This window comes from Oryx dammah, unplaced genomic scaffold (genome assembly GCF_014754425.2).
Source record: "Oryx dammah isolate SB20612 unplaced genomic scaffold, SCBI_Odam_1.1 HiC_scaffold_18, whole genome shotgun sequence".
In the NCBI taxonomy this organism is placed as follows: Eukaryota; Metazoa; Chordata; class Mammalia; order Artiodactyla; family Bovidae; genus Oryx; species Oryx dammah.
The window spans coordinates 19,607,653-19,620,821 of NW_024070202.1; the positions used below are offsets into that span (position 1 = coordinate 19,607,653).

Consider the following 13,169-nt stretch of genomic DNA (forward strand, 5'->3'; position numbering starts at 1 on the left):
ATATTTATTTGCGCAGCTCTTGTTATCATAACTGAGAGTTTAGTAGAAAATGATTTTTTTTTAAAATGGGTAATAGTAGAAATTGAATTGTATTTTCCACTCTTGATTAAGGTGTATTGTCTCCCATAGCTGACATACTGGCTTATCTAGACTAGCAGCGCTTCCTGTTTGAATCCTTTCTCTTTTTGTAAGATAGTTGGACTCTTATAGGAAATAAGACATTTGAGTTATCACTGTTTTTCAAACATGTTGAAGTTGTGGAATCCCAGCCCTACTTAGTAATAGGCAATTAAACTGGAGGTGAAAAAATGGTAACTGAATAGTAATAATCTTTAATAATAGTCTTTCTGATCATAGCTTCTTTCAAAGCAGTCTTTAGTAATCACTAACTCTGGACTTCATAGTGAAGACTGCCTTTTCAATGCAGGGATTGCTGTTTCAGTCTTTGATTGGGGAACTAAGATCCCATATGTTTCATGGCCAAAAAAAGACTCCTACAAAGTTGTTAAAAATGACTAACTCAATAAACTATTGACTTCATTCAGACTTAATGTTACATTGGTTAGAGTGGTGGGCCTCAGTTTTTTAATTGGATTCTATGAATTTCTTCCGGTATTCATTTTGAATTCTGAAATTCTGACTACAAAACTTTGTGTTTCTGTCTGGCTTTAAGAATAAATACTGAAATTTCTGAAAACTGATTACCCTTGCAGATAGACATAATTTTTATGCTTCTCAGATAAAATAGAAAAAGATAAAATTCAGAAAAGAGCTGCCAATAACCTTGGCAAGTTATTATCAACAGTTAAGTGTTACTAGCCTCTACCTTTAGAAAAGTATGAACTGAAAGTAGACCATCTTTTATTTTATCTCTAATGTAAAAGTAGGACTAAATCTATCATTTTTGATTGAGGACAATCACTAAATAAATTTTCAAATTAATCCTAAAATAACATGTAAGCGTATCAGATTTATGGTGGTTACCACCAGAAGAACCATATGTTAGCTGGTACCCTATGAAATTAATCAGCTTTATAGGACTAAAGGCAGTTGATTATTGGCAGTTTCATAGTTTGGCTTAAACTGATTATATCTGAGACTATGACTTAAGACTGGGGATAGGAGACATTTAAAATAGGATTGAATCTACCTGCAGTGCAGGAGACCTGGGTTTGATCCCTGGGTTGGGAAGATCCCCTGGAGAAGGAAATGGCAACCCACTCCAAAATTCTAGCCTGGAAAATCTCATGGATAGAAGAGCCTGGTGGGCTACAGTCCACGGGGTAGCAAGGGTCAGACACAACTTAGTGACTAAACCACTGCATGCAACTGGAATAATGTTGAAGGTAAATGCATGTACTACTTTTATTAAACAAGATAAAATAGCAGTGCTGTGTCTCCCCAACCCTTAGCCAAAGTAAGATGGTTAACTTTAGGTCTTGAGCCATAGTTAGTTTTGTTGTTGTTTAGTTGTTCAGTCATGTCCGACTTTGTGACCGCATGAACTGTAACCTGCCAGGCTTCTCTGCCCATGGGATTTTCCAGGCAAGAATACTGGAGTGAGTTGCTGTTTCCTTCTCCAGGGGATCCTCCCTACCCAGGGATTGAACCTGCATCTTCTGCACTGGCAAGCAGATTCTTTACCACTGATCCACCAGGGAAACCCATCGTTAGTTTGGTTGGTCCAAATTGCCAGAAAACAATTTAACCGAAAGACTGAGACTAGATTTTGCCTTGGTAGTATTTTCTGCTTATCTGACTTTGGCTAATGAGCAGATCTGGTTTTTCATTAACCAACTGTTATTTTGCTTAAAAGCTCTTTGCTGGATATCATGGTGAATTCACAAAGAAATAATAAATACTGGAATAATTAAATACGAAAGGAGATAGATGTTATAAAGCATGATCTAGTTCCAGTCTTTCAAAGGAGATGGGATTACTTTAGACTGGCTTGATTTAGAAGATTCATTGAGGAGATGAGAGTTGAACTAGGAAGTCAAAGAGTCCCAGCCTAGGTGAGGGAAACACTAGGTGTTAAAGAATGTGGAGGATGGTAAATATTATTTACATATGGAGATCAGCATTTGAATAAAAGAACAGTGGAAGAGATGAGCCTGGGAAAATAGAATGAGGTCAAATTGAGGTCTTACGTGTCAGACCGGGGTTCTTAATCTCAGCAACACTGTCATTTTGTTTTGGTTAATGCTTTGTTGTGGAGGCTTGTCCTTTGTATTGGAGGATATTTAGCAGCATCTCTGTCTTCTACTAACTGCCTTTAACATCTACCCTACCTAACTCCTACCCCAGCCCTGCCCTTTTGTGGCAACCATTATGTTTAGACATTGCCAAATGTTTTCTGTGGGACAAAATTGTACCCACTTGAGAACCACTGGTCTGGATTTACCCAGAAAATACAAAGTGACACAAGTAGAACTAGAGTAAGCAGTAGAAGATGAGTTGTGTTGACTGGCTTTTTAAAAAGAAATATACTAGATTAGCTTACAGCGTCCCCAGGATGATAACTGAATGACTACTAGACCAGGGATGTATCTGTTATCTGTTGTATATGTGTATAATCCTAATTATTGTTACATCAGCTCAATAAACAGAATAGTTAAATTATTAAGATTGATGAACAAAGATGATTCTTTATATTGCAAAGCTACTATAAAACTGAATTAAATCATTCTGATTTAATTACTTAATATTTATTAACTGATTCTATTATTTAATATTTATCATGGGGAAAACGTAAGCATTGAATATTGTGAAGGGATTCTTTAAGGTTGAGTTCTAATTTCTTTGTCTGTAAAACATTTAACTGTCTGTTGGTGGAGATAGCTGTTGCTTGCAGAGGTTCTGATATATTGTATTTGAGAAAGGTTACCATTAATTTAGGGCTTCCCTGGTGGCTCAGAGGTTAAAGCGTCTGCCCGCAATGCAGGAGACCTGGGTTTGATCCCTGGGTTGGAAAGATCCCCTGGAGAAGGCAAAGGCAACCTACTCCAGTATTCTTGCCTGGAGAATCCCGTGGATGGAGGAGCCTGGTGGGCTACAGTCCACGGGGTCTCAAAGAGTTGGACACGACTGAGTGACTTCACTTCATTTCACCTCACCATTAATTTAACTGATTAGGAGATAGAGATTTCAATTTTAAAGATTTTTTTTTCTAACTAAATTTTTTTTTTTATTGTAGAATTAGAATTAATTCTATTCCTATGTCCACAATAGCTGTATTTCAAATATCTGATTTATTTCTCTAGTCTATTATTGCTTTTTTCTTTTTTTTTTAATGGTTGTAAAAGTGATGGACTCGGAACATTGTTTGAATAGGAAATTTTTCATTGCAGTCTACAAAAATACAATTATAGATAGCCCAGGACTCTTGATTTTCTCATTGTCATTATTACTAAGTAATGCCTGTGACTAAACATTGTTTGTCTCCATCCCCCAAGCGCATATGTACCAAAAAGAAGTTACAGCTAATCAGCTGAAGTTATTTTTCAGAAATCAGAGAAAAGTGAAATTTGAAAATCCCTGATCCTCTGCGGTTGGAGTATGGCTAATGTGTTATATTTGGAGAATGGAGGGTTGGGTAAGCTACTAGGGTTGAAATTTGTGGGGAAATCTCAGATTCTTCTAATAATGTTAACAAATGTAAACCATTTAATTAATCTATTTAAGATTCTGCTTTCTATTCAGGCATGACAAGAAAACAAAAACAGATTCAAAGAGTACTTTTAAAAATAATTTATTGGCATTAGCAAAAAACAACCAAAACGAAATTGCAGAAATTCTTGACCTTTTGAAAAATTTCCAACGAATGTTTACCAAAGTTAGATTGATCTTGGTTTTGATCAGGAGTCCACATTTGTGCCTCACTTGATCATTTTTTTTTTTCTATCTACTATTATGTTTTTACTGGTAAAAATTATTAGGAGTACTTTTTAATTAAGAAAAAATTCTACAAGGTTAATCCAGAAGAAAAGTACCTCTTCTCCATTTCACAGCTCTCTTAATTATAATTAATTATGTCTACTTATAATGAATTATAATTAATCCGCATTGCTTTCAGGATGTTCCGGTTTTCTTTAGGCAGTATGCACAAAGAACCGTCTTTGCCTCTGAAGCATTTGGTTAACTCTGATTATTTATTTATTTTATCTTTATCTGAAAATGAACTTCACTGGTGCCTCAGAAGGTCAAGAATCTGCCTGAAATGCAGGAGACCTGGGTTTGATCCCTGGGTCAGGAAGATCTCTGGAGAAGGGAATGGCTAGTATTCTTGCTTGGAGAATCTCATGGACAGAGGAGCCTGGCAGGCTACAATCCATGGGGTCGCAGAGTTGGACGCTACTGAGCAACTTTCACTTTACTTTCACTTTTATCTAAAATTGCCTAGGAACTGGTTTTTTTTTTTTTTTTTTAACCAGAAGTATTTTTTTCTTGGTAGTTTGAGTCTAATAGTTGTGAGTGGTCTGAAAAGATCACCATTTTTTTTCTTTAATGATTTGTAGAGCTGTTGGACTTCCCCTGTTTGTGTTACTGGGTCCACACTCTTCTTAAAAATTTGCTTACAAATTCAAAGATGTTTCTTGTGTTTGACATAAACTTCTTTGGTGATAAAATCTGACTGGAACTGATAGGAGTTTATTTGTAGTGTTTACTTAGCATACGTAAATCTTCATACTTTTCACTGCAGAAATAATGTATTTGATTATACTATAGTACCATTGACCCCTCCGGTGGTGTTAGTGTAATTTATTGTGCATGCACCATGCTATGTTTGCAAAATCTGGGGGAAAAAAATCTAACACATCTGGCTCCAAAAGTTTCAAACAAAGGATTGTTAGCTTACATTATATTACTCTTGTGGCCTTTGCAAGATTGTTCAGGTTGAGAATGCTTTTTTCACTGCAGTCCTGAATGAGATATAGGCACTGTATGATAATCCTGAGATTGACAGTGCTTTTACAGGCTCAATCAGCATCAACTAAATGTTAGTCTGTGTTTATTATGTGATTTAACTTTCAGGATTTTTCTTCATCAGCTGTTTGTAAAGGATTTCTGAGATATTTTAGAAACCAGATACTAATAACAGACAACTTTTTTTACTTTGAATGGCCAGGTAATTATAGAGGCTAATGCTGATTGAGTTAACAGAAATTAAAATGGTGCGAAAATATGAATTTTTTCCATGATTTTATGATTACCCTTTTTGTGGTTATAGGTACAAAATATTCATCACCCCACAGATTTTACTATTGATGTTGGCTACGACCTGATTATTGACTGGTTTGTTTCCTACTTCTTCCTGCTCTCCTTCCACAAATATTTTAGATTCTTATTTATTTGATTATATGTAAAGAGGCTTGGAATGCTACTGAATAGTGTTGGTCTAACAGGGTGTGGCCTGCCCTAGGCAGGAATGGATAGCACTTGCTAGGAAGCTTGTGGTCCTGCATGAACTCTTAATATCCTCAGCCCATCTTTTTAGTGACAACTGTGCTTGCTCTTGTCTAAGACAGATTAGTTTTTTTTTGAATGCACTAATTTCTTTCAATCTAGGGGCTCTAATCATTAATGCCTAGAACCTTTGGAAGTTTAGGTGACTCTTTTGTTGATATGAACAGTATCCTAATAAGCAGAAAAACGGATAACTTAAATCTTGCAGCCTCCATTTTCTGTGCCATTGATATTGTCTGTTTTTCCCTTGTGTATTTGGTGCTCCTAAACTTGGTTGGTATATTAGAGATGTGGTACAGGTTGACTGTCATAAATATCTGGGTTCACTTTTGCTAGGTAAAGAGTGAGATAAATGAAACAGGTTTTTTGGGGGGGGGGTCAGATTCTTCTTGCTCTGAATGTGACTCCATGCTTGCCAATCCATGTAATTTATGAAAGAAAGATGTAAGAGAAGAAGAATATAATCTGTATTATAAAGTTAAAATCAAGTGCTCAATTTAAAAAGAAGCACATTTACTTTTAGAAAAAAAAAAAAAATGCCTGTAAAGTACCAAGTATAGTGTGAGACGTATGACACAAAATAGTGTTCCTCGTTTTAAAGCATGTTTTAATTTAGAGTTACATCTATTCATCTTCATTAGTGCTATACTAAACTAGAATCATATCAGCTTCATTGATTTATTATTTAATCAGGTTGGGAATGTCTACCATTCTTTGACTTAACTTTGTTTATATTGTTTTGCAAGTTACTCACAAATTTTGGTGGTTTCATTTGTGTCAGCGTTGTGTGTGTGTGTGTGTATGTATATACATATGTGTGGTTTTTTTTCTCATATTTTCAACAGATTCTGAAGGGAGTGGTAATGGAAGTGAAGATCCTTCAAAGGACAGTGGAGAAGGTTCCTGTAGTGATTCTGAAGAAAATATTTTAGAGGAAGAACTGAATGAAGACATTAAAGTAAAAGAAGAACAACTTAAAAATTCTGCAGAGGAAGAAGTACTGTCATCAGAAAAACAATTAATTAAGGTGGAAAAGAAAGAGGAAGAAGAGAATGGAGAAAGACCTAGGAAGAAAAAGGAAAAAGAGAAGGAGAAAGAAAAGGAAAAAGAGAAAGAGAAGGAGAGAGAGAAGGAGAAAGAGAAAGCAACCGTATCTGATAATGTGGCTGCTGCTGCCGCCTCCGCCACGCCAGCCACAAGCCCTCCTGCTGCTCACACGTGTCCTTCAGGCCCCGCTACCACGGCTGCTGAGGAGCAAGTCAGCGAGCCAAAAAAGTGGAACCTTCGTCGGAACCGACCACTTTTGGACTTTGTATCCATGGAAGAGCTGAACGACATGGATGACTATGACAGTGAAGATGACAATGACTGGCGACCCACGGTAGTGAAAAGAAAGGGAAGGTCTGCATCTCAGAAGGAAGGAAGTGATGGAGACAATGAGGATGATGAGGATGAGGGGAGTGGGAGTGATGAGGACGAGAACGAAGAAGGCAACGATGAAGACCATAGCAGTCCTGCCAGTGAAGGGGGCTGCAAGAAGAAGAAGAGTAAAGTTCTTAGCAGAAACAGTGCTGATGATGAGGAACTGACCAATGATAGCCTGACACTATCTCAGAGCAAGAGTAATGAGGTAGATCAACCCAATTTTTATGATATCTGTCTGTCTGGGGAAAAGGGAATTCTTCTCTAAACCGTTCTACCCGTTAGATTAAGTGGCTTCCTTGAAAGCCTGTTCTTAGCTGTGGGAGTGAATGAGCACCATAACTGTAACGTTTATTCATTTGGTCAGCCCACTTTTATTGAGTATCTCCTATTTGTCACCGTCCTCAAGGAGCTCATAATCACCGCTCTCAAGGAGCTCAGTCTATACTTAAAGAAATATTTTTATGCCCATACCCTTGGGAAATGGTAGAGTTTTTTCCATTGTCTATCCCCTCAGTCCATTGTTCATTGGACTGCTAAATGATCCTGAGTGGGTTTTGAAAACAAAGATCACCTTTCTTTCAACTTAATTGTATCCATATCTGCATAAAAGTTTAGAGTACTTCTAAGAGTACTTTCAAGTAGAGCAACAAAGAATTTAATTGTCTCAGGCTTTTAGAGATTCATTTTAAAGGTAATTCCTTTTTCAGTTGTAGCACCCACCTGAATAGTCACCAGATCATTGCTTTAGGTGTGTGGCAGTAAATACAAATTATATATTTACGTATATTTAGTGAATAAGGTCTCTCTACAAAGAAATGAAAACAAACATTCTATGCTAAAACAAACATTACTATCATAAAACTACAATAATGACTCAGTTCTTCCACTTGAAGTTCTACTACTGAAAGTTAGGTTTATCCATTGGGCCCAAGATGCAACATTCAAGACTCTTCAAACACATTTGTATCTCTTTGTCTGTGTGTTTATGTATATGTTTTTCTTCAAAAGAAAGACTGAATTGTTGTCTTACATGTAGATGTACCTGTTACATCACATGAAAGAACTATAATGATTGTCTGTCATTCCATTAATGTGTTGATAGTCATGAAAATTCACTTCTTTAACAAGCACTTAGTTTTTGTTTTTTCATGTTATTGAAGTAGATTAAACTGGTAGAAAGATTTTCCTTTTGTGCTTTATTTGTTCTTTTACATTTCTTCTGATTACAAGTTTTACATAACAGTGATTTTCTATTTTAAGTTTCATTTGAAAATTTGATGTTTAACCAAAATAATATGTAGCAGATTAGGAGGTAGGTGTTAAATGTCAGCAGAGATGAAGCAGTAGTTGGTGTTTTAGATTATAACACTGGTTAACTTCTAGGTTGCCCATTTTCCTAAGAAGAATGTTGCCTGATTCCAGTGCTTTCCTAGTTCCTGTCTTTGGGTAAAGGAAAATTGTCATTTGGAATATAGTATACTATTCATAATGATGTAGCAAGACAGTCTGTATTTGCAATTTAAGGAAACAGAAGTATGGAAAATCCAGTTGTTCGTAATTGATTTAAGCATGTATCCAATTTATTTTATAGCACTTTATGCTAATCTGTATCTCCTGACTAAGTTTACCTTTGGCAGTATCACTTTCTTCATTTTTATTAGGATAACAATCACACAAGAGGCTGGCTAGTGATAGGGGGAATTATGCTAAGGTGTGAGGGAATGTCTAGATATTTGCCATGTAAAATCTATGTAAATTATTCAGTTGTTAATAATCTGTACTACATAACAAATTGCTTGAGAGATTGTAGACTGTGTTTTATGATACATATAAAGGTCACATGTGCTGTTCAATTTTTTTCTACTAAACAGAAGAGATTTTGGTAAATAATGGGGCTTTATTTAGGTTAACAGTCCCTAAGGAATGAGATTCGAGAGCATTTCTTGGATAAGTGCTTTGATAAAGTTGTAAAGAAAGTGCTTCTTATAGTAACTAAATTAATTCTTTTTGTGTTAATTTATGTTAATTTTCCTTTTGTTCCACTCTGTATAGAAATGTAGAAAAACTTATGGAAGATTAATTTTCCCTCAATAATATTCTACCTGAAAGCTTGATAACTGTTTTTTTCCAAGACTGTTTTTCAAACTCCTCAATTATTTTTGATGATTCTGGTTCTACGTAAATGTCATTCAAATTAATGTTAAATTTTAATAGAAAACTAATAAATTCAGTTTATTATATATTTAAAATTTTTCTATTTGTATAATCTTGATTTTGTAAAAAGATGACCAAAAGTAATCCTTGTTGTCTGACCAGTGTTTGAATTTTAATCTTCCTGGTTAATTTAGGTAGTGATACCTTGCCAAGTATTCATTAGTTAATATCTATATATCTGATTATATTTGAAGTTTTCTTTTTCTATGCTTTTACTTTGTTTCAAATACTACTTTGTAGTAGAGATAGCTAAAAATGTAGTTTTAGAATACATAATAGAATTGTATTTAGCTTATAAGCAGGCAGATTTTTTTTTTTCTTGGCTTCTGTCGTGCTTTTTTAGGGCTGTGATATTGGGTATTATGTAAATGATGCCCAAGAACTTTCATAATTTTGAAAATTTTTAGGGGCATTTGACATTCTTTTTGGAGGAATTTTATAATTATTGGCTCTTAATAATCTTACTATGTGTATGCTGTAGGCCTTGAAATGCTCTAGAGCAGTGATTCTCAAATTTTTGGTTCAGGATACTCTTAAAAATTGAGGACCATAATTATTATTTATATAAGTTATATCTTTTGATATTTGCCATTTGCAATTAAAACTCAGAAATTAAAAAAAAAATAAAATGTAAAGAAGCATAGAAGTTGTTGGATTGGTGACACCATCCCATGTCATGTAACTTCTGGAAATCTTCATCATAAACCCATAAGAGAGTGAAAAGGCAAATATCCATAGTATTTATCTTTTAGAACCCCTGAAAGAGAGTTCCCTAGACCACAGTTTGAGAACTACTGTTCAATAATTGGGCATTTGATAACTTGCATTTTCTTCACATGGGCATAAGTCAGTGGCATTACGGCATTTTTTTAAAATTTAAGTGCAATCTGAACAGTACTCTTGGAATATGGTTACATGTCTTTTTCATAATTTTATTTTGAAGTTTCTGAGATTCACTAAGGTTACCTTACCTTTTAGTTTTCTGAAGTAAGATTTTTTTGGGGGTAGGGCTGTAGTATTTTCAGATAATGGTTCCTGGACTTTGAAACAAGCACTTTGGGTGAGAATTAATATATGATAGAACATCATCTTAGAAATTTTCAGGTGGAAGTTTTTCTTTTTTCCTGATAAAAGGCTCTGTTACGTTAAATGGATTAGGTGTCTTGCCCTGTGAAGAAATAGCAGTTGTCATCTGAATTTTCCTAATTTTCCCCATTTTTGTCTCTTTGTATTTAATTTTTAGTAAGAGTCTGCAATGATGGGTATCAACCAAAATTGCCAGTTAATTTTGTTTTCTCTGCCTCTAAATGATAATATGTATATAGAGAAAATGGAATAGAGATATAATTAAGACATTTACTGTTTTTCTGAGCAAAGTAGACAAACAGGAAAATAATAGATTTAGAGCTACCTATTGATGCTCATTTTTCTGATCCATAGACATTTATTTATTTCCCACATGGGTAAATCTTTTTTTCAAGGGCTAATTAGTAGTTGTAATTCCACCGGAGAAATACAGGCAGAGTGCATTAACATGAGTAGCTTCTCAGTCGTCAAACTCTGGTCATTTGCTCGCTCTTTATTTGATATGTTATTTTTTTAATCTCGATGTGGTATTCTTTTAAAAAAAAATGGATTTACCATAGGAAAATACTAAAACTAGCAGTGCTTATTGAGACTTATAACTTTCCTTTTGGGATTCCAAGGAAGATTCCCAGTGTAGTAAATGGTCAGCTCATATTTCTCTTTTTGGATCATCTTCAAAGTACAGAAGAAAGGAGAATGGGAATGATCATTTATTGAATACCTAGTACGTATCAGGAACATTTTTGCCATATGTTTTCTTGTTAATTCTTACAAGAACTTGATGAGGTAGGTATTATTTTTGTCATCCAGTTTTACAGATGAGAAAGCTTCAGCTTTGAAGTTTTGGGATGAAAATCTGGGCAGATTTTTGTTTTGCTCACTGTACTAAACTACTTTAAAACATGAGTTTTCTTTTTAGGAAATTTTTACCTTATTTGCTAGCCACGTGCAACACCCCACACTACTTTGGTTTTATAACAAAAGGAGCGAATGAAGTATAGAATTTTAAAGTGCTAGAATCCTCAAGAGAAATGACATTGCCTCTTTGTTAACTTTTGCATTATTTAGTGATTTTTTTGTCTAGGTCAGCTGCAAGTTTATTAATTACACAGAAAATATCTTGAAAGAATGTTATTAATTATGACAGTCATGTCATTCAGATGTTATTTACAAATTTCTGTTGAAATTACTCTAAATGTTACCTGTGGATATTGGTCAGTTTAAAAGAATACAGAAACATAAAAATGTTAACATGAAATAATATATTTAATGAATGTGTGATATGGAACTAATTTATTTTGTTTCTGAATATGGTTAGGTTCTTAAATGAAAATATATAGACTCAGATGTCATCTTTTATTACATGTAATGCTAAGCCCAGTGCATTAAATGGCAGACATCATTATCTTGTTAATTTGCATTTAAAGTTTAAATTCATGCTGCAGAAGGTTTAAATTAAATGGAGCACCCTCTTCCTTTTTTTTTATATATTCCTGAATGCATTTTCCTTTCTCCTTTTATGTTGCAATTAACTAGGTGTTCACTAGGTATTTCTTGACAAAAGGCTAATAGAGTAGTCTGACTCTTCTAGCTGTCAGTCTGGATTCTTTTTTAGATGATTTTCTGTGCCTGTATACACCAATTTCCAATGCAGACTTTCATGGATCTATCATCCAGCAGTTTGATGACTCTGGAAATTCTAGATTCCCCAGCACCAAAGGAATTTAGTCTGTAACTATGCTATCACATACATATTTGCCTATGTGTTATCTTGAATTGATTTTTAAAAATTGTTTAATATGTGTGTGTGTTGTCTCCCCTAGATAGGATTATAAGCTTGCTAAGTGTAGGAACCATTCTTACATTTTTAAGACTCATATAGAATTAGTGATTACTTGTGGATTAATTTTACCTTTCTCCTAGTTTCAGGGGTCAGCCTATATCCAGAATGGCAAAGCAGATGAAGAGTTGTTGGTTATAAGCTTGGTTTTATATTTACTTGGGAAGAGAGAATATAAAACTTGGAGAGAAGTGAAAAATTAGAGAGAGTTCTTAGAGGGTCCTTTAACAAAGAGATATACTTCTCAAATGTGGTGCACTTGGGAATTACTAAAGTAATGGAGTATGCAGCATAATTTTGGAAATGCACAAAATGATTTAAGGTGAGAATTTTATTAAAGTTACCTTTTAAATATGTGATTTTCTGATATTTTATTATTAGGACTCGCTGATTCTTGAGAAGAGTCAAAACTGGAGTTCTCAAAAAATGGACCATATTCTGATTTGCTGTGTTTGTCTTGGAGATAATAGTGAGGATGCTGATGAAATAATTCAGTGTGACAATTGTGGCATTACAGTTCATGAAGGTAATTTTGCTTTGTTTTGCTTCCTTTTAGAAATGACTGGTTGACACTGCATTTCTATAAGTAATATCAGCTGTTTTACATATGTACTATACTAATTTTTCTATAATATTTTATTATATTTAACCTGAAATAAGACATACTGAATTTTCAAATTATGATGGGTATTATTTTTTCAGATTAGGTTCATTTAAAATGTGTTTTAAATAATCAAAGTAGATTATTTCTGTATATAAATCATTATTTCTTTAAAGGTCAGTACTATGAAATTTTCTTTCATGGCATTATTTCTAGTTTTTAATTGAAATTTATGTATAGGAAAAAATCTAGTGTGTTCGTTTAGTAGAGTGCATTTTTGAAAAAGGTACAGTTGAGTCAAGTGGTATATAGTTTCTTCTTTCATAGTTATAATTTTTAAGTTGAAAGGGGAATTTGTAGAGATCATCTTTTAGAATCTGAAAAAGGAGCCATTGTAATACATTGAAAGTATTTTTCCTGATTATGAATTTTGAACCTTTTTAATGTAATTTTGTTGTATTTTATTTAAAATTTTTTATTTTGAGATAATTTCTTACTTGTGAATTTGTATGCTCTTCACTAAGATTTGCCGGATGG

The 13,169-nt window shown here is 34.1% G+C and overlaps 1 protein-coding gene across 7 annotated transcripts in view; it reads left to right on the plus strand.

Annotated features, from left to right (window-relative positions):
* The window catches only part of PHF14 (PHD finger protein 14), a 196,711-nt gene that overhangs the window by 3,478 nt on the left and 180,064 nt on the right, over positions 1–13,169 (plus strand). For all 7 annotated transcript variants that reach the window (XM_040260573.1, XM_040260571.1, XM_040260570.1 and 4 more), the window contains exons 3-4: positions 6,312–7,096; positions 12,413–12,557. In XM_040260573.1, the coding sequence (XP_040116507.1) occupies positions 6,312–7,096; positions 12,413–12,557 (930 nt within the window). The remainder of the gene's footprint in view (positions 1–6,311; positions 7,097–12,412; positions 12,558–13,169) is intronic.